The sequence below is a fragment of the Coturnix japonica genome, chromosome 2 (assembly GCF_001577835.2).
Source record: "Coturnix japonica isolate 7356 chromosome 2, Coturnix japonica 2.1, whole genome shotgun sequence".
In the NCBI taxonomy this organism is placed as follows: domain Eukaryota; kingdom Metazoa; phylum Chordata; class Aves; order Galliformes; family Phasianidae; genus Coturnix; species Coturnix japonica.
This window is the reverse complement of record NC_029517.1, coordinates 28,268,178-28,293,267: the sequence shown is the minus strand read 5'-3', so window position 1 is coordinate 28,293,267 and position 25,090 is coordinate 28,268,178. Positions and strand designations below refer to the sequence as shown.

Genomic DNA, 25,090 nt, shown 5'->3' with positions numbered 1-25,090 from the left:
TAATTTTTTGTATTCATTTTCTTCTTATTTTTTTTCTTGTAGCCTGTATTGTTGGCTTTACCTATTGTTAACAGGGAGAGAGCTGTTCTTACTGTGGATCCCAGTATCCTTGGATCCCAGGAGCACCTAGGAGCTGCTCACCCAGGAACATGCTGTTGCATGTATTCTCAGTATTGAGCTACTGTAGATATTGCCAGATGAGGTGGGACTGATGTAGAAGCCTCTTGGTGTCATTAAACACACGATGTTAATCATGGCCAAGTTCTACTTGAATAGAAAATAAGTGAATATTGGCTTAACCTGGGAACAAAAGATTTGTATTCAGAACTCTGCCATGGACTTAATTGCAGCCTTGAGCAGTCACTTAGGCTCTCATTCAATGCCTCCTGAATTCTTTCCCAGTGACTGAGGTGGCATTGTATCAGACATTTAATCTTTATGTGCTTCTACTTCCTTCTTTGCAAATGGAGATGTTTATAACGACACCTAATTCCTAGTGCCACTGGGACATTTCTAGAACACAATGGATGCCTTGAACTTTTAGAATGAACAATACTTCTGTAATTATTTGAAGAAATAATTAGAAATGGGATTTTTCCCCGTTATATTGTTTTTTATTTTATTTTTATTTTATTTATACTACATTCTGTATCTTCTGTCCAAAAGTAATATACATTTTCTTAACTTTGGAAAAGCAGCCCTATTTGTGGGTAAACTGGCTTTAATACAGATACCCAGGATGGGATATCCGTTTATGCAGTGCCTTTAGGAGTTCCAGGAAAGCTTTTGCTGAATGGAGACAGCTCTCAGGTATCCCTGGGTCTTTTATTTGCATCGTAGGTGGACTGTACAGCCAGCGTACAGCAGAAGTTGTGGCTCTACATTAGATATTTGAGGTACTGTCCAGGCATGGGATCACGGGCATGGCTGTATTGCTTCCTCTGTGAGCAGCTTGGGAAGCAATGCACTTGCTTCCAGGTGGTGCACCGTAGTGGTTGTGCAAATCTGGCCTGCCTGTTTGCAGATCTGGGGCAAGCATCCCTGTGTTTTGCTCTGTTCAAGTATGTGAAGGCTGGTCAGCATAGTCATTAGACTTGTTTACATAAGCTTTGTGGTCTCTGTTCAGTACCAGCCCTACTGTTTTTTGTTTTTTTTATCATTAGCTTGGGTATAAAAATACAATGTTCCTCTCAAATCCTGGGAAGCTGGCTTTAGTGCATTAATGTTTTCATAAGAATTTGAAGCTCACATGCAGATGAATATGGAGAGCATTTTAAAATAGAAGATGAAGAGATAAAAACCCAAGATGGAAATAGCTGTGGTATGTGCTTTTCTGATGAACTGTATCTGTGGCTGTGTATAGAGCTGCTGTCTTTTGCCTCCCATTTAGAAGAGCCTCATTCCATCCTGGTTCTGGGAGGATCAGAAAAGGTTGGATGTGCAGGGAAATGTAGGCATAGACAGTGGTCAGATGTTTTCATCTCATCCCAAATTAGGAAGAGAGAGACTGAATAAATCAGTACATGCAAACTTTTAAAATTTATTTTGGGCTGACACTTAAAACATTAAATCACATTTTTTCTTTGAATGGGAAAGGCTGGTTTGATAGTGGTGTGCTTTCTAATCCAAATTATTGTTTTGATTTAAACATGCTTGTCAGAGAATGGATGCATGTGTCATCCAGTGCTTTCTGTCCTTAGCTTTTTAATTATCGCCCTCTTCCAGTACCTGAAAGGTGCTTACAGTGAGAGTGGGGCAAGTCTCTTCTCGCTGGTGACATGTGACAGGACGAGGGGAAATGGCCTCAAGTTGCGCCGGGGTAACTTTAGGTTGGATATTAGGAAGCACTTCTTTACAGAAAGGGTAGTTAGGTACTGGAATAGGCTCCCCAGGGAGGTGGTTGAATCACCATCCCTGGATGTGTTTAAGAGCTGTTTGGATGTGGTGCTCAGGGATATGATTTAGCAGAGGGTTGTTAGAGTTAGGGTACTATGGTTAGGCTGCGGTTGGACTTGATGATCTTCAAGGTCTTTTCCAACCTGGGTAATTCTATGATTCCATGATTAGGGAAAGAAATTTTTGGACATGGGTTGTAAGAACCACAAATTCTCCAGCTGCTTATTCCAGGCATCTTGTCAGTAATCTCTAAGCACAGCACATCAAGGCAAATGAGCAATTAAATAATTTAGCCAAAGACAGAAGGAACTGCTAATACCTGTGATTTCTGTTTAGTAGAGCAGCTGCAATTTTGCATATCTTGCTGACATGCTATGCCTCTTGAAAACTGTCAAGAGTAAAACATGTCCTTTTCTTCTTTCCATAGTTATAATCCCATCATATTAGTATCTTTGCTGAATGATCTTCTGATTGTCTGTAAGACTTATGAAAGTCTCACGGGTAGTTTACTGGTAAGAATTAGGCTGTTTCAAGGACAAAATACTTCTATCCTACATCAGTGTTAATATGGCTTCATCCACATGGGCAGGTTCTATGACAGCCTTCAAAAGAGTTTGACATACACTGCCCCATTTTTCTAAAGATGCATCAAGTCTTTCTGTTTTGTGAATTACTGTCATTGCAACCTAACAGTGTTCTCAGCTCTTACTTTAGTTTGCTAATTTATGGCTTTTTATCTTTATTCTTTTCATTTTTACTTTTTCATAAATATCAAACTACAGCTGCCCATAGTAATTTTGATGCTGCCTGCTTTTATCTGTACAAGTGTGTGTACCATTAAAGTTATTTCTCCACTCTTGAGGAAAGCTGGTTGGTGGGCAGATGGAAGACTTTGCTCTGTTGATCCCATATGTTTTTAGCACAGCAAAATATGCAATCACATAAACAACTTTGAGTTAAGAATATCTTGTATATCCCGTGTTCTTCAGTTTTTCATCATGTCTTTATAGTTGAATTCTCTCATTGATTTATGTCAATCCAATCACAAAAGTTCTTGACAGCAAGGTACAAAGGGTGTGCTCTGTAGTTACTGACACAATTAATTATTGTCACGTTGCAGTCATCTTTTTGATGTGGAATCTCAAAAGCCCTTTTACATTAGAGCCTCTGGCCACATAGCTCTGTGCTTTTCAGGAATCAAAAGATATTGAAACAGAATGAAAGAAATAATATAATCTTATTTTTGTTTTTAAGGCCTGATCAAAAAATAGAAGATACAGCAGAAACCAATGCTGAAATTCTTGCTCGTCTCACTTCTGCGGTAAGGTCACTGCATCAAAGTTTGTACTGATCATGTTTGAAATACTGTCATGTTTTGGATCTTTTCAAATTAAAGAACCAAGTCTTAGTGAGGAGTTGTTTGTAATGCAAACTACTGGTTTTTTTGGTCCCTGAATGGAGGAAGCTCTATTAGAGTCTTAGTGTGTAATTACACAGCTATTAAAATCAGTCCAAGGAAGGACTGCAGTTTGCTCTCTTATAATCCACACTATTTATGTCCCAGGAAATGTCAATTTGGAGAATCATGCTGATTTTTATATCAGATCCTCTTGGTCAAGTGGAGTGCAGGATGGGGGGAAACAAGGAAGAGAAAAATGAATCAAGTGGGATGTTGAAAACTCTGAAAAACTGAAAGGAAGGAGATTTAGTGCAAAGCTTTTTAAAGACAAATGGCTTTACAAAAGACATGTACAAAAAATGTAGAAAGACAGCAATTCTCTTTGCTCAACACCTTGCGTAAAATTATGAGGTTAGAAAATCCTGTTTGTAAATTGTTCTTTATTTTTTATTTTCCCTATATTCAAATTCCTTGTTTGTTTTCTATCTTTTTTTCTCCTTTTTTTTTTTTCCTTCCTTTTTCCCCCTGACACTAAAAATGAAAGAGTGGGAAACTCAGAAATGAGATTTCCTCCATTTTTACTTTTTCTTGGAGTAAAAAATAGAAAGACATACTTACTGCAAAGTCATCTTTTTAAAAAACAAAACAAAAATACAAAAAANAAAAAAAAAAAAAAAAAAAAAAAAAAAAAAAAAAAAAAAAAAAAGCAGCAACACAACAACCAAGCAAACAAAACCCACAAAACCACTTTCTCTATAGAACGTTGCCAGTACCCATCACAAGCTTCCTCTCACAAAACTAAAAGAATATGTTTTCCCTCAACAAAACATGTTGAGAGCACTGGCTCAAACTGTTGATGGATACATTGGAGGAGAATGCACATCTCTAAACATGTGAGTAATTGACACTGAGTTCAGAGTGCTTCTCATCTGTCTTGCAAGGTCAAACATTTGAACGACATCCTTGGTGATTCCAGCAGTAGGGCACGTGTTCAATTCTGTTTTATTTTTAATGAGCTGTTTTACCACTGCAGCTAACTAACTGAAGAAAAATTAGGCAATTGCATTTCCAGATGGCCTGAGGCCCATTCATTGCCATGGTGGTGTCAAAAAAAGATTTTTTTCTTTTTTCTTTTTTTCCTGCTTTTTTTGTTTGTTTTCTCAGAAAACTGTACAGGTTCTCTGTATCAGTTTTCTAAATTCTAAATTCAAATTCTGGATAAAAAGCCTGAGAACTGAGCAGAATACCTCAAATGTTAACATTTACATTTATTAATTTCTCTCTCTAGGGGAAGCTGAAATATAATCTGGAATATTGCTTTACTTCATTTCTTCCATCCAGTAGTTTGGGATCTAAAATTTTCTTAAAGCTTCATGGCCTTAAGAAACTAGCACTAAAGCAGCTGGAGATTAGATTTTACTTTTTCATGCATTTCTAGGTACAGAAGTTCAAATCCTATCAGGCAGTAGAGGAAAACAGCTTGCACATGCTACTGCTGTCTATTTCTTCAGCCAGCTGACATGATTAGACAAGGAAATGCACTCTTAATTTTAAACAATGATAATGGAGATCATAGAAGATGAGTGATGGCTGTTGTGAATGATACCAAATCAGAAGGGCAATCGGAGAAAACTGCAGAGGTTATTTTCTCATCTTAATGTGTACATAATCCATGTAATACACCTCTTTTAAAAGCAGGTCAGGTACAAAATACAAGAAACTAACTTGGTCATGTGTTGGTTTCTCTTTACGATTTACTCGACAGTGGAATAAGCAGAATCAGTAAAGGTAACTGAATGGAACCTGTTGAGATTCATGCTCTCATTATCTTCTCCATTGCAATGGGAATTTAAGAAAAATGTAAAGATCACTCCTGGGTTTACAGAAGCATTTTGGAGCTGCCATGAATTCTATGTGATGTCCCAAAAAAAGGAGCTGCATCTAGAAGGTCTTGTAGCACTTTTAAAACCAGAGCAATTTGAGTTGTCTCTGAGTGTTTCTGTTGCATCACCTTGTGATAAGGTAGAAGAGCATATTAAGGTGTTAATGAAGTGCATCTGGGAAATTCAGTTTCCCGGTATCTTAAGAAGTCATCCAGGTGCTACATTTATTTGCGGTCTGTCATACTGTCATTATCTGAGGTACAAAAATGTGAATTGAACTCTTCACATGGAAAGATTAAACATATAAATATACTGCTTGTATTTGATGAAGCAGACATACAAGTGGGTACAAATCCATATGAATACTCTTGCTTTTTCTTATTGCAAAAAGAAAACTGAATAAGTTGTGTCAAGGTGCACGCACAAGACATTCCCTTTTGACCATAATAATAATATTTCTGTGAATACAATGTGGGGAGCTGGTCTTAAAGCTGAATCAGTCTCAACATCTGCATTGCTACTCAAAGTGGGATACTATTTGGATAGTGCTCACTATGTGGTGACAAGCTACATGTATAAACAATATATATATAAATATCTCCATTTATTACGGTAGGTATAGCTCTTGTTTGAATAGATATTTTACTTTGAGTCTAGATTATTATCTGCAGTGTGATGTGCGACTATCGATTTTGTCAAACAGGCAGTAACTGAAATCCTATTAGGAAGAGGTATGATAATGTGTGGCATGTGTGCAGTGAGGAATGAATGTTGTACACTGATTTCCATTGGTGTAATGATGCATAGGAATTGCACGTCCAGCAGAGATGTCAAGTGCATTTACGCTAAAATAGACAAAAGCATATAGACTATGAAATCTAGGGGCACCAGGCAAATCCAGAAGGATACTTAGCAGTACCAATTCTTAGTGACTGAAATGAATCCTATGAGAGGGAGCTCAGACAGACCGGATGAAACCCTTTGAGGAAGGAATGTTTGCTTAATATTAAGACTAGAGGGACATTCCCCCCCCTCCCCCTCTATTTTAGCTTAATAGTTTGGTCAGATTAAGTTCAATGGCAGCTACATTCTTGGCACACAACAACCAACAAGATTTTTTACTTAATATAGAGAAAATACAGAAAAGTAGTTCTGTTACTGCCTGTGATGGTAACAATGTTGCTCAAACTTAGAAAGTTCTGCCTTGTAAGAGAAAGCAATACTGTACGTAGAATAGCAGGATGCCTCAAAGCTGTGTTTTTCTCCTGTTTCTGGGAAGGTGGTGTTTGGGGTTTTTTTATGCTTACGAAGAGATTTGCATTTTTCCAATTCTGTTTGATTGGATTAATTGGTATGTTTACAACTGTTGAAGACTGTTATGTCTCCTAAGGCTAATCTTGAGATAATGTGTTTTTTAAACACTAAAAGATAAAGATGAGTCATCGGGGCACTGCTTCATATTGTCTGCACCTGGGAGAATAGACCAGGGCTGGGGCGCTGACATTGGTGCCTTCTGCTGAGGTTGACGAAGAGCACAAGGTCTGAGCGGTTTATCCAAGAGAAGTGTTGGTGGGATTATTCAGACACAGCTTGGGCTTTTATAGAAAATCTCTCTGGATGGCCTGTGTATGTTACTACTTGTGTATATTAAATGTTGTGAGTAAGCATGCAAGTTTACAAAAAAAAAACAAAAACAAAAAACCAACCAACCAAACAAAAATTAACAAAAGTTCTTTCCTATCATGCTTACAGTTTGTGCTTATATTAAACATGATTAACAGTTCTCCAGACATGGGAATGAGTATACAGGAAGGAAGGAAGGGAAGGTGATATTGCCAGCTTGCACAATTGTGCTGGAAACGGGACAGCATTTAAGAGATCTGTGGCACTGCCTTCATACTTTCCTGCTTGGAGAGGCAGAAAAGTAGGTCCGTTTCCATAGGGCAGCAATAAGGAGTAGAAAAGATCCTTGTACCTTGCAGAGACAACAAAAAAAACTGTCCATTCCCTTGCTATAAGGGAAGGAAGGATGCAAGTGGAGGAAGGATGTGGCCTCTGGTTTGACTGCTTTCTGCTCTGCATGGAGCAGGCTGCTGGGTGGCAGCTGTGTGATCAGCGGATGCAGGGTTACCGTTGTCCTGTGATGTCCCATGCAATTTTGTCTTCTGGTAACCACTGCAGTCTGTCTTTCTGCTCAGAGCAACATAACAGAGCATAAATGAAATATGCATAATGTAGAAATTTACTATATTTTATTATTCTTTTAAAGGAAAACATCTATGAGGGGAAAATATTATAGGGGTGAGGTGGCTAAAGAAAATGTGTCTGGTAGCACAGAGAATACATGGAAAATAGAGGGAATGCAGAAAAGCAGAGACAAGAGGCTGAGAGAGGGAGTTGTCTAGCATGGCAGACATTTCATCACATCCCAGTAAGGTAGCCTGGAAATGTGGAAACCAGATAGCTCCTATTTCTGCACGTTCACCTGGAGCTAAATTTTGGTCCTGAAATGGTCAGTCGTGCATGTAGAAGAGGTTGTTCCCTCCTCGAAGCTGCAAAAGTGAATGTCGGTTATATCTACAAACATTAGCCAAACCCCAGCATGGGCAGTGTGCCTGTGCTGCAGTCACGCATAAGTCCAAGGCTACAAGGGTGCTCAGTAGAGATAAAATAAACATTTAACAAGGAAAGGAAGAAGCCTTAAGTGTGTGCTTGTGAAGGAGATATGCTGCACAAATAAATTGCATGTCGAGCTACTGAATTAGCCATTCCCTAAGGAAGGTGCAATATTTACATTAAATTAAGGTTGAAACAAAATCATTGTTGCATGATTCCCAGCTGAAAACAAGAAATAGATTTCCTAGAAAAGTGACCGCAGTTTTGAGACTTTCTATGTAAGGCTGCCTCCAGTTACTGCTCCAAAATGCTGATACTCTGTATCCTGCCAAGGTTGCTTTTTTTTTTGTCTGTTTTACTGCATATCAGTAACAATAACCATTGCTTCCTTTCCCGGTGTTTTAGGTTCAGAGAGAGCTGGCTGCTGTCATTGCCTTGAAAGCCAGGAAGTCAGGTGAGTCAGACTGGACTTTGGAGAGGTTTGTATAACATTGATCTCTTTTGTTGTTAAAGTGTTTATATTTTTGTTGCTGTCCTATTAAGACTGGGAAGCAAAGATGGAGCTTGCTCCCCTCTCACTGGAGAATCTGCATACAGGGCACTGTGCAATTAGTGTGAAGTTTAGCTTTTCTTCCCATCAAATCTAATGGCCTTGCTGGTAAAACTCAAGTGCCATGCTTGAATTGAACACAGATCTCTTGCTGGCTGATGTTATTACCTCTGGCTTTGCACTTTATAACAGACAAATAAATTGATGGTTTCCCTGTGTTTGTTGTATGGCCTGGCATCTTGTGCCATCTTTGCCGTGTTTTACTTGCCTGATCAGCTGAATTTCCTTATCTTAAGCAAAAGTCCAACTTTGTGCATGAGGGCTTTCTTTCCTGAGGACGTGTCTGATGCACCCAAATGACTATAGCAGCAATTTTGTTATGAGGCCAGAAGAAGGGGAAAGGTAACTGAAAATCTGAGAATATGAGCATTACAGCATGTGCTCAATACAGTGTAAAGGTACTGAAATCTGTGGTCATTCACCTCTGTTAGGGTTTATCAGCACAGCCATTTCCTTGGCTTTGCATAGGAACTAACCAAACCTTCCCCTGTACAGGGTTAACTCTTAGGTGTCTTTGCCTCTTAACATGCAGTCAGGGCAAACTGCCTTTGGCAAAGGGAGAGATGAATGTATTGCCAGAGCAAAACAGAAATGGAGTTGACTGAAATTACTGGCATGTTCCCAAGTCCTTAGAGGTCTTTGGGAGTAATTTCACCGAGCATCTCGTTACTTCTGTGGTTTTGCCAGAAATTGAGGTAATAGATCTTGCACTTCAAGATATTTTCTGACTTGCTAATGATATGGTGTCATAGGATCTGTATCAGTCTGTCTACCTGCTGCTTGCAAGTACAGCAAAAAGTTATTATACACAACACACCACTGTGCATAAAATGACATCTTTAACTCAATGCACTAGAAGATGTGGCCAGTATATCTGCAAATACTTCCATATTAAAAAAATATTTCAGATGGTGTGATGCATCTTTAGCCAGAAATAGAAATACCCATAGGTTGCATCCAGGGTCACCTGTAAATCCACAGAAAATAATTACATGTAAATATGAATTCAGAGCTGTGTACTTCTGTGAGTATCTGCACTTGGCTTCTGGAGCTGCTGTGGTAGTTGGCAGTGTCAGCAGCCCTCTGCTGCTGTCCTCACTTGGTGCCAGCCCAGTCCCACCTGATTTCTGATGGCTGAATGTGGAAATGCTTCTGCTCTGGTTCAGTGCAGGAAAAAAAAGGGTTATTTTAAGGGGAGACTGAAGGATTCCTTTTGTTTTACTGTAAAATGGGTCAAGCGTATGGTTCCACAAAGCTTCTACTTAGTAGCTATACAGCTCTAAGAAATCTCTGTCCCTGTGTCTCAGTTTCAGTTCTTTTGACAAAGTGCAGCAACTGTTTGTGAATAAAAGTTCCTCCAAAAGAGTTTGTTTTAACCTGAATTAGCATCTTATTTCTGTTCCATGGATGGCTCCATAAACCGTTGGGTCCCTGCAGTGTGAGACAGGGGCAACTGAATTGGGAATGAGCTGCAGGGAGTAAAATGAGATAGGAGGGCAGTTCTTGGAGTCTCCCTTGTGCTGGTAGAATGGCAGCCCATGTCGAGCAGATAGAATGGTTTAGTTAAAAATTTCAGCCTTAAATAAACAAAGCTACCTGCAGAACTCTGAAGTGCTGACAGGCCCTTCCTAACATGTTAATGGAAACACGAGCAAGATCAGTTTAGATCTGAATGAAAGACAACTCTTTAGCCAGTTTTAGCCCAAACCAGGCTCACTTGTTTTTGAAATGTGCGTTTCTTTGTGTTTCATCATGGACAACTGTTAGAAAAATAAATGGCTACATGAATAGGCTTAACTGTAAGGTCTAATTTATGTTAATGCCTTTACTTCAGTAGGAACAGAGTAAATTAGAGTGGTTGATTATGCTTATTTATTTTATTGCTGATGGCTAAGTTCACAGCATAGCAGTTACTGTGCACAATCAGGCTGTGGTATGCTGTGCCTGCTGAAGTGAAGCATATTTCACAGAAAGTGCTTCTCGAGCTAAAAGCCACAGGATCTTTCTAAGATATTGTTCTTCTAACCTTGTCCAAGACTGTATATAATTCCAGGAAATAAACCTCAGACAAAGAGTTTATTTTGGCTTAAAACCTATGGCACATGGCTATCAGGCGGGCTGGTGGCCCTGGTTTGGTTCCAGCCTGAGTGTGGGCTGCAGCCCTCGTCCTGAATAGGCTGCAGTTTCTGAGGTCTGTGTAGGGGAAACATTGCCTTTGAATATCAGGGTCAAACAAGCAGTGAAATAAAGCTTGGGCTTCTATGTAGCAATCGAAGAAATTCAGAAGCAGTAATTATGGCTGTTTCAGTTCTTGGGCTGGAACAGCTGTTTCAGATCAGAGATTAAGACACTGTCTATATCTGCTGACAAAATGCTCTGTGAATGAAGACAGAGTCATGAGCCTGATGCGGGGTAGGGCAGAATGTCAGATTCTTACTGAATGGACGTCATCAGCAGAAAGTGAAGTCTGTAAGGTGGAGCTAGAATGCTTTTCCTCCAGAGGTGTTCTTTGGTCTTTTTTTTTGTGGGGAGGAAGAATATGGGAACAAGCATAAAATTGTCAGATGGCTGAAGGAAAAATGCAGAACCTGAGAAATGAAAAACCTGTATGCTCTGGAGATCTGCCTGTTTGTATTTAAAATGTATGCTGCATCTGTAACACTCTGATAGCAAGGGGGAAGCAGGTAGGTAGGTGCTTGTGAGCCCTCATGCAGAGGGAACTTAAAACTGGTAGTTTCTTTGCAAATGAAACTGAGCAATGCAAAAGGGTTAAAATTAATGCCTGTAATCCAGAAGTTTTGATGATCTTTAGTCACACTGTTGACTACAAAGCACATTTATATTTCACTAGAATGAAGCTCTCATAATAAAGTTGACCTAAGAGGAAAAAAAATGAGCCTGTGCACTTCTCTGTGGCATATAAAAATGCATTAAAATTGTTCTTGCTTAACATCAGAAATAAATAGATTAAATGCTGTCATCCTTGATTTGGTAACAGGTCTTGGGAAGCAAATAACTGGAGCAGAAGATAACTTTGTTTTTAATTGTAGGCACTTGGCAATTAGAATTGTTGTGTTTATTTATACCTTGCTGGTTTATGATCGCTACCACAAGTGTGCTGGAGCAGAACAGAGAGGCAGCCTCTGTTCTAAAGCTTTACAAGGGCTGGCATTTATCTCAATTCCTTGTCATGGCTCATGACATGTTCCTTATGCGTTAGAGAAGGCAACAAAAGCAGGGAGAAAATGCAGTGAATAGCCTAAGGCTGTAAGTTTAGCCAGTGGTGGAGATACACGCGTACATCACATCTGATCAAAGTCTGTCAGGTGGATGCTCTGTGCTCATGCTAATCCTGTCCACAAGCAAGAAGCTGGGCAGCTCTGAGCATGTGCTGCACACCATGGCATGGGCAACAAACAGGACAGGGAGTTTTCCTCTCTTTCCTGAGAAGGGAAGGGCAGGTGATTTAGTGTGAGTTCACCAATGAGGCTTGTGCCTTGCAGGCTGTGAGCAGCTCTCCCTCCTGGCAGCAGCTGTAGCACCCCCTGAGAGCCACAGCATGGTCGTACTTGAGCTCACCTGGAGCAACATCACCAGGTTAAAAACACAGCAGCAGCCAGGCTGGGTTATTAACTCAAGGTGCATCCAGTTATGATCCTGCTGTAAGTGATGAGCAGAGGATGCTTAGGGCAGGGAAACAGAATAAGTACTGACAGTCCTGATGTACTCACTCGGCATCCACCAGGCTGTGGAAGAGGGATTTTGCTGTGCTCACGCTGCTGTGATGGGTAGCCCCTGGTGAACTTTCTTACTACTGATTTGTCAGATTGCTTTTTGAACCCATTGGTACTTCAGACCATCTTGTGGCAGTGAGTCCCAGAGTTTGAGGAGTGTGAAAGCATTTTTTGTTTGTTTAAAACACAATCCCCATGATGGTAGTTGTTGTGATACTACTCTTCAGTTATGCAAGTGGTGAACAACCCATCCCCAGTCCATCTTCTTACTGTTTTGTGCCCTTCTGTCATATCCCCAGTGAGCTGTCTCATTTCCAGGCTAAAGCACTACTTATTCCTCATTCTAAATCTCTTCCATTAAAGCTGATCATCTTTGCTTCATCTTCTATTATGTTATTTTGGGATGAGGCAACCAGAACAGCATGCAGTATTTAAAATACAGAAACACAGCAGCTTATGCAGCACAATTATGGTATTTTCTGTTTGTTTTCTGTTTGGTAACATATCGATTAATTACTAATCCTCTTCCATTTTTTGTCTGTGTGTATTTTTCTTTTTGATCCCTACTGAGCGTTAAGTTTAGAAAATGAAACTGCTCAGAGCTATAATGGATACCTGCTTGTTGCCTGCATACAGCTACACATAATTTTTCCTATGGGAATGAGTTTGCATTTACCAATATAGCATTTTATGTACAACTTGTCCTCCCAGGTACTCAGTATCCTTAGATCCTTCTTCTCAGGGCTGAGAGGTGCTGGAACCAGCACAAAGTGAGGATGACAGCTCTGATCGATGGGTGGGGAGTGGTGTGGGAAGGAGTCTAGGGGACCCTTCTGGCAGCATTCCACTGTTTTATCGGCTTTGTTAGCTCAGGAAGTCATGTCATTCCCATTCAGCCCTTTTCCTCAAGTAGCACAGATCTGTGTGAGACTTTCTGGTGTAACATTCCTTTACAATAATTAGAAATGCTATTAGAATTGTTCTAATAATAATTTCAAATAATTAATCAGCCTGTGCTATGTGAATGTCCTATGTAATGTTATTACTCACCTGTACTAGGGTTGTTATATAGACTCAGAAATCCTTAAGAATTTGAGTCAGATTTATACATGTGGTTGAAAAATGAAGCTGCAAATACACAATGAAGGTCACAGAAGAATGGAGAAGCTCAACACCATGTTTGAATCTGGAACACATTAAGTACCCTTTGAATGCACGGGTCTTGTAAACAAGGGAATGTACAATATCTCCGGTGTGAAATGGGCACGTATGATTGTCACTAGTTTTCTGCTATTGAAAATCCTTAGGGACTGGAAGGATGTGTTTTCATTTACAGAAATGGCAGTTGTGCCATAAAGGTGTGCATTTTCCCCTGTGGAAAAATTGAGTTTGAAAGGTGGGAAAAAGTTGCAACACTGATATCAGCAAGTGCACTACTCTTTTACATCCCTTTGTGTTTCTTTGCAGTGGGTTCATTTATGTAATACTGTATTTCATTACAGCATTTCCTCCAAGCACTCTTGTTGTGAAAGGAAGGGTCAGACTTAGCAAAATGTGTGGAAAAAGATGGAGATCTTATGCAGGTGTTGATAAGTCATCCTGGAGTAGTGTCCACTCTAAGGTGCAGGAGAGTCGCGCTTTAGATTGGTCGCAACAACTTTATCTTTACTTTTCCCATTTAAATGGGATTAAAAAGCAAAAAAGTTGTGCCTGAAAACACCAGTATTTCAAAAACTACATTGTATTTTAGGGATAGGATGCCTTAAACGAAGGGAGGTAATTTGTTTGGTTTCTTTAAATGATCCTTTCTGAAAGTTTCATTATTTATTGAAGGGAATGCTTACTCTTATAGCCCAATACATCCTATAGGTTTCTCTCACTGTCCTCTGAGCTCAGGCATACCGAGAAGGTGGGCTCAGGCTGCCTCTGGCACTGAGGAAAGCTGCTCTTAGTGCTGCACAGCCAGGACACACTCTATCATGCTCTGCTGTGTTGTGGCTGGCTCAGTGACCACCTGGATTGTGCCACCCTGTGATTTGGCAAGATGGTCAGTTCTTTTGTAGATGTTTCAGAATTTGTGTTGTTATTTCTGCATGATTTATAAGGTGCTTGCATGTAAAATGTGCAATGCAAAGTAGCTGCATAGATGACAGATGTTTTGCAAGTACGCAGAAAGGGATTGCGCAGTAAGGTCAAAAAGACAAGAACTGTGTGAAAATGCAGTCCCTAGGTGAATGCTTTGTTTCCAGTCCATTGGGAGAGGCATTTGTAGAGCACGCAGAATGTATTTGTTCAGAGTCCTCTTTGTTTCCTGTTCCTTTCGTGACCATGCACGTAGGATATTTCCATGGAGCAGAGAGCGGTGTTTCACTTTGCGCCAGCCTACTCTGCCACTGTCCCTTTTGCATGCCTGCTCCTCCCCATCTGAACAACTTGTCCCCAGCTTCTCCCCATGTGTGCTCACCACGTGTTAGGATCTCCTCTGCCTTTTTTAGCACCTTGTTTCAAGCTATCCATTCATTACTGCTTGATTATTATTATTTTCATTTAAATATGCTGATGAGAGTAGATGTTTAAACGCACTGGGTAAAATGTAAAGCTTTCTGCATTCAGCCATTGAATGGTTTCCCTTGAACTGCTGTTTCTATGAAGGATATCACTTTTGTCTATTTCTATAGTAATCCTATATTATTTGCTACTCATTCTGCGCTTCTTTTCACCTTAATTAAAAAAAGAGAAGATTATATGAGCTCATTTATTCACAAAGCATGTGTAAAATGTAACTTCTCCTTTGTATGTATCATGGTGTGTCTGGCAATGAAAACCAAACCTCCCCTGGCCAGGCTATCTGGTAGGAAGCACCCCTCTTGTTTAGCCAGAGATTACAAATCCCATTCTTGCGATGAAGCGCCATTTTGTGTGAAAATGTATGTATGGATGTATGGACCTTCAAAACCAGATGAAAGGGACAGTTAAAATAAACAGAATTTTCTAGCAGAAACATTGTACTAGAATTTGGAAAGAACAGCAGCCAAGGCTTCTGGCTCTGAGCCAGAAATTGGAAAATTGGGAAATATTGGTTGTTTTACTCATTCTTTAATTTACAATGGCTATGTAACGTAGGTGGTCCTGAGTCTCATTCAGAATGAGGTTTGCCCTTCCTGTGGTTGTTGAGATGCAGTGAAAAGGAACGGTGCTTTAATGATGTGTGGATCAGACAGACCAAATCTACATGTCAGCCCCCTTTCTTAACAGCCTGGCTTTGCTCTGTTTAGATTTCAGATTCCTACCCTTTCTGTTATCTGTTCCTTTTGATAAATTCTGCAATGAGAGGAAATGTCTTTTGCATAATTTTAAGGAGCCCTGTTTCCTATTTGAGATCCGAGGAATGGCTTGTAGCACTAAGACCCTTGGGAAACTTATTTCTTCTGGATGGAAGATAGACAAGCATAACGAGGACCCTCTGTGCAAATTCAATATTAGTTCTACACCTAAGGTCAAGGAGAAGTTAATGACCATTTTTTACATACTGAAATCGGCTGTGGAACCGACATCACTTTTTGTGTTTTTATCCATTTAAAACAAAATGCTGAATTAATTTATACTAAGTTAATTTAAACTACAAAGAATAAATGAGAATAAAAACCATGAATCCCAGGTTAATGTTTGAGTGAAACTGGCATCATTGTCATTTTGGCAGTAGTTTGTTCCCAAATTTACGAGCGCCTTTATTCCGTCCTATGCTTGCTGTGCTTTTTTAGATACAGAGGTGCTGAACAACGTTGTAAACTGGCGTCTCTTTAATAATTTTTGCATTCTCTTTGTTTCTTTAATTAGCTGATTTACTCAGCTGATTGCACAGCTGTCTGGGCAACACCCCCCAAGGGCCTGCCAACTGTTTCAGAGATATGTGATGTACTCAGAGAAGGGAAATCTGCACAATAATTTGCATATATATATGCAGACATAGTGGGAAGGAATGAGAAAGCTCAAAGGCAAATTTTGTATTGCTAATAAAAGGAATCATGTTAAGGATGAGCTTAAAAAGCTTTCTCTTTTCAGTAATTTCTATCAAACGATAACAGTTTCATGGTAAATAAGGAACCAGTTCTCAGTTGGAGGGTTTTATTTCTGGGATTATCGCTGTGCTATGTATGTAGCCTTTGGTGATTTCAGAGTTGTTCACCGCTTGTTGTTTTTCTTGTTTCTGTCTAGAAATAAGACTCAGAAAATACAGCAATATGTCTGTGTGAAGGCCTGGTCTGCCTTAACATGGACCCCCAAGCCTGGGGTTTGTGAAGCGTTTACTTGTGGCTCAGCTTCTTTCCACCACTCAGCACTGGTGCCTTATATAAGCTAGAGGATGTGGATTTTATTTTCCCCAGTGGAATCAATACAAGCCGTTCATTTTATTTTTTTTTATTTTCCACCCTGATAAATTAATAAGCATCAGCAAACATTATAACATTGTCATACAGCTCAGAGCTGCCATAGTAACGAACCTCTCCGGAGCCCTCTCTACCCCCTCCATGAAGAACAACAAGCTCAGTTGTTCGAATGAGAAAGTTTTCAAAAACCATGAAATGGGCTTAGAATTACATTCTCTTTAGAAAAAAACACTTTTTTTTTTTTTTTTCCTACTTCTGGAAAGCTTCCTTAGGGGGGAAAAGAGAAACATGCTTCTAAAAAATTTGGGTTATAAGAAGAATGCTGGAAGTTGTGGACTTCCCAGGAGCAGATGATAAATCAAGTGGTGCAGACTGTTGGCAGTTCAGAACACTGAATGCTTCCTCCAGGGAATTTTCTTGGAGATTCCCAAGGTCTTTTCAGCAGCGAATAGGAACAGAAAAACAGCCTATAACTATTCAACAGGGATGGGATAGTGAAAATCTGCTGGCTCGTCAAATAAACAACATTCCTTCTACTGAGGGCATGTTGGTGCCTTATTAGCTAGAAGAAATTATAGGTATGAATGATGAGTGTGTACAGAATTATTAAGGCTGGAAAAAAACTCTAAGATCATCTGGTCCATCTGTATGTATTTATATATTCATGTACATATATGCATATACGTATATCTATCTTACAAATACACATGAAAAGTTTAATCACATAGTAGGACTGAAATCCTACTATGTGAAGTAGTTTGATGTTGGAGGATATTAGCAGGTTAAAGAACAACAGTAAGTAATAAATGGGTGTTCTTACTGAAATGAAGGTGCACTGCTGAAGTATGAAAGGTATAGTCTAAGGGGTGACCAAGCTTTTTGCAGAGGCAGAGCTGCCTCCACACCACTGTGGGTACATCTCTGTCCTAGCTGGCAGGTGTTGCCAGGCTGTGCCTGGGGGCTCATAGTGCTCAGTGGGCTCAGTCTAGAGGGCAGCCTAGGGCAGTGCGATGTAAGCAGTGTATCTGCCAAAGGCGGTGTTTATGAGCTCCCAGAAGACAGGCAGTCCTGGTGTCATGGCTGGGCTTCACAGTGATCTTACATGCCTTGTCCCCTCTGCTGCTTGATGCCAGGGTTCTCCGTTCTCAACCAAGACACAGCCAGACTTACAGCAATCCATCACCAGCTGAACAAACCCCAAATGCATTACAGCTGGAAGGACAGACTGCCTTGTGTGGAGCTGAGCTGGTTTTGGAGTGGCCACGGGTGGAGGACAGATATCTGTGTCTGCCGTGCTGCTCTGTCCTGCAGCAAAATGGTTGGTGGGGATGGTGGGTCCCCACTGAATCATTTAAATAATTAGCTTTTGGAGTTCACACCCTGTGGAGCCAAAGGGAGGAAGTTCACACCTCTGCTGGTGTTATTGTTCAGGCGGGCTGGCTGCAGAGCTCATGCGATAGCGCAGGGGTTTGTCTCAGGGAGGTTATCTTGGCAGCCAGAAAGGGCAGAAAGAAGAAACTTCATTTATAGCAGAGGAAGAATGCTGGACTGCTGCACAATAGAGCAAAGCCTCTGGGAAGATTGGAATGCTTTGGGTTCCAGGAGTTGCTTTATGGGTGGATTTTTCTTTTTTTCTTTTTTTTTAAATTGTCCTTTCCAATTTCACTTAGGTGAAAGATGCTGCTATGTGAATGGCTCAAAATGTGAAAAATGCAATAGCGTAAATTGTAAGATATGACTTTTAAAAGTCAAACACAATTTACCTTCAGGTCTGGGGCTGTGAAGAGCAGCCTGATTAGGAGCAGAGTGCTATGCAACCTCAGAGCCAGGTGGGGTGCTTCCCCTGCATGCTAGGAGGACCTCAGTGCTGCACACTGGGTCCAGCTGTGAAGAGCCCTTTGGTGTTCTGTAGTGCTGTTGAGGGAGACAAATCTCTTCCTGTGTCTTAAACCTACTTAGAACTTTCAAGTGAGGCTGAGTTAGCGGGAAGAGCAGCAGTCAGTACTGTTGACTTGAAGGTTGTGCTTGGCTCCTGCATCAGCCATGGTTATGCTCTCTCTCCCTTCTAACCCCTTTGTAATGACTGATCTTGCTGATACAGCTAGTACAGCATGATTTACTACTTTGCCATTTTTTTCTGTTGGTTTAATGAGCTGAAGTCAAATTGCTAAAGGACAAAGCTTCCTTCTACAAGTACTTTCAATTCCAATGTTAGTTTTATGGAAGAATCCTCTAGATAGAGCTCAGCTACGGTCCATATGGACACAAGGGACTCGGATCAGATAGTGGTCCTTTGTGATCCTTAAGTGATCATAAAAAATCAACATCCCAAACTCCCTAGGATAGTTTGCAAATGGACACATTTGAACTGCATGTTAACAAGCTAATGCTCATTTAATATCTTTTTATTTCATTCCCGGTGACCTCTTTTATTGACCAAAGGAGTATAAGTGCTGTAGGTAGAAAAGGGAACTGGCCATTGCACATTTGTGTGCTTTTTTTTTCCTCTGTGGCTTCAAGGCTGAATCCAAATGTAACATTAAGTAGATAATGACAGATCAGGGTAAACTGCTTTTGCCTTTCTCTGGAGCTGCTGCTTTGTCAGATGAGCTGGAGTACTTGTGTGGCAAGGGTAGAAGCAGGGTTTATGCTGGCAGAGAAGGCAGTGGTTGGCCCAGCTCCAAAATTCATGACTTCTTTGTGTGTAAATGCTACAGTTTTAGGGAACTGTCCCAGAATCAACACTTGCCTGGGAAATGCTTTCCCATCCCACCCTAGCCTTCCTGTCACTTTTCCTATGGCTGAATTTGCAACGTCAAGCCTTTTTATTCAAAAATATAAGGCCAGCTGTCCGTAAGTGGAAAATTATCCTTGGATTCTTACATTTTATGGCTGAATGTGTATTGCATGCGCAAGAGCCTTTTTGGGCAGTACTAAAGCCACTGCCATAAATTGGTTTCCTGGGTGGGAATTGAGGGGCTGTCTGTGAGATAACACTGGGTGAGGAAATGCAGCAGTTTGTTTCTTGCTGCATCTGATGACCCATGTGAACACACATTTCTGAGCTAGATAGGAATATTTAAGAGATTTATGTTGTTTTATTTTTTTCTTTGTTTTATAGACAAAATATGTAGTAACCTTTTTTTGCATGGGGACCATCAAAATAGAGTTAAGGATTTTTATTCACCAGTGTGGCCACTTCAGCCTTCAAGGAGCTGTATCCTTGTGGTGGAAAAAATGTATTGATTGTGTAATTCCATAAGTATTACCCCCTGAATGTAGCTGAAGGGCTCAAACCATGGCTGGTCCTGATGTATTTGGACAAGAGACAGAGAGGATGCAACAACTGAGTTTGTCATGGAAACTTCATGAAAAAGAGGCTGAATGCTCCCTCCCTCCCAAGAGGGTCAGGAGCACATCAGTGTGAGGTCTGGGACTTTCCTTTTTTTTTCCTATAAGAAAATATTTATTGGTTCTTTCCTACATTCCTTACACAGTCTAAACAACACTGCAGCCAAGGAGAGCTGGGTTTGGATTATCAACTTTTTCAGCTTTTTAAAAGCTGAGCTGTGAAATTGCTGAAAAAAATACTTAAGAACAAAAAAACAAACAAACAACAGCAAAAACCAATGGGTTTGTTTAGCGTATGTCCTAACCAAGGCCATTTTCTCATCAGCTTTAAAATTTCTCACACTCAAATTGTTCAACTTTCAAGGATATTAGTGCTGTGCAGGCTGGGGGTGTGCACCCTCCTCCCCTGTGCCTGCTGAAAGATGCAGTTCCCTGAGCTTTCTGTGACTGCTGTTGTTAATAATTCCTCTGCTGTCCTCTCATTGTTCTGCCAGCCTAAGCAGCAATGGTGTGTGCCTTCCTCTATAGTTGGCCAACTGGTGCTGGGCATGGGAACACCTGTATTGGGGACAAGGAATTGACTGTGGGCTGCTTGTCATTTCCTCATCACAACTGGTTGCAGCATGCCTAGGTGAAGCTGCCTGGACCTATGGATTTACTTTGTGCTGGTCCCTGGAAATACCATGATTAGCCAACATCTGAAGAGATGTTTTGGTCATTTGTGACTAGATCAAATTGATCCTAGGAGAAACCAGGAAAGTGAGAGTTGAGGAAATGCTCTATATCTGCTAATACAGACTTGAGCAATTTGCAACAGTACAACAGTAAATATTTATTGAATGCCTCCAGGGATGGTCATTCCACCACCTCCCTGGGCAGCCTGTTCCAGTGCCCCAGTGCCTAATCACTCTCTTGGAGAAGAAATATTTCCTAACATTCAACCTGAATTTCCCCTGGCACAACCTGAGGCCATTCCCTCTGGTCTTATTGCTAGTTACGTGGGAGAAGAGGCTGACCCCCCCTACCTGATCACAGCTTCCCTTCAGGTAGCTGTAGAGAGTCAAATGATGTCAGCAAACCAAGTGAAGATTTTTACCAGACTTCTGATTGTTGTTGTTGGTTGTTTTCTGTTATTTATTTATTTATTTGTTTGTTTTTAAATTGCTGGAAGAAGAACAGAATAAATTGTGTTGATAAAATGACTTTTCTTCCTTTTGTAATTACCTCTATATTAATTTTATTTTTTTTTTATAATGTAACTGTGTGAAGTGGGGAGAAAGAAGCATCATACCCTATTTAGCATAGCAATGATGGCAGAAAGCCAGTAGTAAAAGAAGAAAATAAATCCATATCCTTTAGTTGGAGTTCAAGAACAGTCTAAAGTTACTTTGTTTTTAAGCTGCTGGATGCTGCCTGAGGCTTGGACTGACTGTGCCTCAGGCCTGCAGCAGACTTAGCCTGCCAGATCTCATGTCTCCGTGCATCAGCTTGACTGTGTTAACCTGGCTGTGTCTGAAGGGTCAGGCTAAGGAAAGCTTGGGTGAGGGTGACTGATGAGGCTTCAACTGCTGCCTGCCAAGCCTTCTCCTGCTGCCTGCACACTGATTTGTTCAGTGGTCAGATCACAGGCTGCTTCACTTTACAAACGTAATTTTAAGGCAAAGCAAGATTGGTGATGCTTGCTTTCCAACAAGCGGTGGCAGCTCAGGTGCAGACTGATGACTGGTTCAGATATTTAGGATGGAGGAGGTGACTTCCATGAGTAATAGTGGTAGTTATTGAGATTAAGATCACTTTGCTTTCAAAGAATTTTCCAAGGCTGAGATGAAGGATAAATCTGCTTATTTTGTTTAGTCCGTGTTGACCTTCTGCAATAAAATTAAAATAAAGGGATTTATGTTTTTCATTCTTTGTGAGTCACTGGGTCGTGTTATAATATATAGAAAATATGGGAGTTCCCTTAAATTCCACTGCTTTATCAGGAATAACTCAGTAGCAGAAATATAACTATTCAGTACTGCATTTTACTGCATAGATAAAAAAAGCCCATACAGAAGTTTTTTCCAAAACTACTCAGTGACTTGGTTAGAAAGCTAAACTTGGAACTATGTTGGTTTAATGTCCATCCTGTTTGATCTAGAATGGACATGTGCTGCTTTGGTGCTGCTTCTGATTTGAACATGCCTGCTTCCAACATGTTCTCTTTCTTATTTTAGCAATTCATCAGAATGAAGAAAACAGCAGTCAAGAAATAAGAGGGCTGGAAGAACTCAAGAGTGCCTCTGATGCTCAGGTAAATGTGTAAGATTAATGGCATCCTAGAAACATTTTCAGGTCTGCAAGCTGAAGGATCTGCTTTTGGTAGCTCTTTCACACTGGAAATTGAATTTCCCTCAATGATCTGAGCAGGGAGACATAGAAGTCTGCTGGATATTGTCTTATGTGGCTATTTAGAATAAGATTGATGGTCACTCTGAGAATTAATCCCATGATTTTGAAATCAGACAGCATTTTTGAGATCTCTCTGCTCTTTCTGGATGATACACATAGCACATACCAGATGTGAAAATAAAATGAGTTGTGTTTTAAAAGGCAAGAGCATATGACATTTTGATTGAATTTTAATCACTGTAAGTAGACATACAATGAAATGAAGATACTTAAGAGTCACTTGAGTGTAAGCAGCAACCGCTTTCTTTCCTTCCTTAACTGCCCCAATTTACAACCAACACATATTTCTAGATATTACTCAGAAGAAATAAATCTACATTCTCCAGTAATTTATTGTGGGATTTCTTTTCCCTGTTGATTCTGTGAATCTTTTTTGATTAATCTTCAGCTCATTCAATTATTAAGTTCACACATTCGAACTGTGCATAATTATATTGCTCGTTGTATTGGTGCTGATTACTGTTTTTGATTTAAAATTGGTTTCTCCCAGTCTTGACTGTTTTTTCTTTGTTTGTTTCTTCTGTTCTCCTTGAAAATCTTTTGCTTCCCACCAGTTGTCATCATTTATTTCCCCTGATGAATGCAAATTGTAGCTCTTGTCTCTGATTTCTCTCCTAACGTTTTGCCAGCTGAAAAGCAGTATGTGAGAGATGGGATTTGCAATGATGTCTGTGAGCAACCTTGTTCTATGCAGACATGTTAGCAATACCTGAACCCTTCTAGAGAGTAGAGTCTTCAGAAAGCTTCTGTAGGTGGCCTGGGTCATGGCAGACATCACAGGCAGAATGGAGACCATGTGTATGTGCCTCCTGTGTCGGCTTGTAACTGGGTATTTACCACACTCTTCACATAATAATACTTAGTAATACTTAGTAATATTGATCGAGGTGTTCTGAAATGACCTGCTCTTTTCTATTCTTAGTTATTTCCAGATAAACTCTGTTCTGCTTGATTGTTGTACAGATGTTGTCAAAGTAGTGCCTCCTATATATTTCCGTGGAAATTAAAACAGATACAAAGAGCATAATGATAATCTTTGATAGTGCTACAGAACGTGATTTTTCAGCAGTCATCACCATTAGCTGTACATTTTCACCAGTGATAAACAAGAGCCTGCATGCCGCACTAGTAAAAATCTGTACCAGTGGAGGTGACCACTGTTGCCACTGCTGAAATGTACCACCCACTACCTCACTGTGCTCACATCCACTGTTTCATCTCCGTAAACATTCAGCAAGCATCAGTGAATGTCAGTGGGTGCCCTTTATTCCACACTTCCATGTCAAATGCCATTCTGTCAGAATACCCCTCTGCTGCTATCTGTCATGCAGCAATGATGTGTAACAGAATACTGTTAGGAATGTTCAGCATCTACTGCCATACCACCAACATCTGCTTCTGAAGCTGTTGGCCAACATAATGAAATGGGGGTATTGCTTTTGGAGCAGGCCATGTAGTTGCTATTTTTGGGAAATGCTCGTTTACATTTATATAAGAGATATAAAAGGAAAGACTACACTGGTTGCTCAAAGCTTATAAGTAGACTGCTAGTAAGCTAGTAGGATTACATGGGCAGATGATAATGAAAAAGAATTGTTAATACTGATTTATTCAGCTCTCATACAGAATACAGCTGCAGATCAGCTTCTGAAGTTTGAAAGAATTTGAAGCACATTTACAATTAATTATTAACTGAGCAGTTAAGAGAAGTGTTGAAGGACTCAACTGTGAGTAGAATAGTGGCATTATCGAAGCAGCTGTTGTTCTAATTTGTTTGTGAGTCCCATAAAAACAGTGTTCTGCAAACATCGGATACAGTTTGGGTGAAGGGTGTGAATGTTCTTTTCACTTTAGTGAGACTATGCAAGTGACTGGAGCAAAGTAAATGATCTGTTGAGGCAGTGGCATATCGGTATTTAGTTTTTGGGCTGATCAAAAGAGAAACTTGCAATAATTATGTTTTCAGCAGATGCAAAGAACATATTTGTACAGTTCAAACAAAACAAATCTCTTCTGTTAGCAAAGGTTAAAGGTGTGGTGCCTGCTCTAAACACTGCTCTGCTTGACACAGACATCTTCTGGAACACTGGTGGAGGAGGAACATGTTAAAGTAGATGATCATGTGCCCCGGTGGTGCAGTGGTAGGAATGCCGCGTTGCAACACCGGAGGCCCAGGTCTGAATCCCCTGTGGCACAAGTGGTAGAAGTGCTGCTCTGCTACACAGAGGCTCGAATCCCGGGAGTTGGACTCAGAAGATACAATTCTCTAAAAAAATTTCTTATTTTAATACAGGCAGTGTCTGTGGCATGGAGTTTATTTTTTGCTGGGGTGCTCATCCATATGGAAGGCAACAGTACCTTCTATCTGAACATATAAAGAAAAGCAAGGACCACGTGTTCAGAAAGTTGCCATTCTCCACAATGTTCCTTCCCCTTTCTCAGCTTAAAATAAGGGTTTTTAACCTTTGGGCTTTGCTTCATACACTGGGAATCAATACATATTTGTTCAGCAGAGTGAACAGGGCATTTCTGCTTGTTGTCCATCTGACGTTTGATGTGCAGGGACTTGAAACCATCTCTGCTTCTCATAGATCGTGGCCTGACTTGTCTGGGTGGAAGGTGTGAAAAGTGCCTCTCCAGTAGTTATAGCCCAGATCTAGAGTCTATAAATCTTCATGGACCCAAAGCTTTGACTGGCTGTAACACTTTGCATTGTCCTTAGCCTACAGGGATTACAGCATACAGATGCTACACTCTGCTTG

The 25,090-nt window shown here is 40.3% G+C and overlaps 1 protein-coding gene across 6 annotated transcripts in view; it reads left to right on the top strand.

Annotated features, from left to right (window-relative positions):
• The window catches only part of RAPGEF5 (Rap guanine nucleotide exchange factor 5), a 142,728-nt gene that overhangs the window by 35,391 nt on the left and 82,247 nt on the right, over positions 1–25,090 (top strand). For all 6 annotated transcript variants that reach the window (XM_015853736.1, XM_015853739.2, XM_015853738.2 and 3 more), the window contains exons 6-8: positions 3,151–3,217; positions 8,200–8,248; positions 22,094–22,170. In XM_015853736.1, the coding sequence (XP_015709222.1) occupies positions 3,151–3,217; positions 8,200–8,248; positions 22,094–22,170 (193 nt within the window). The remainder of the gene's footprint in view (positions 1–3,150; positions 3,218–8,199; positions 8,249–22,093; positions 22,171–25,090) is intronic.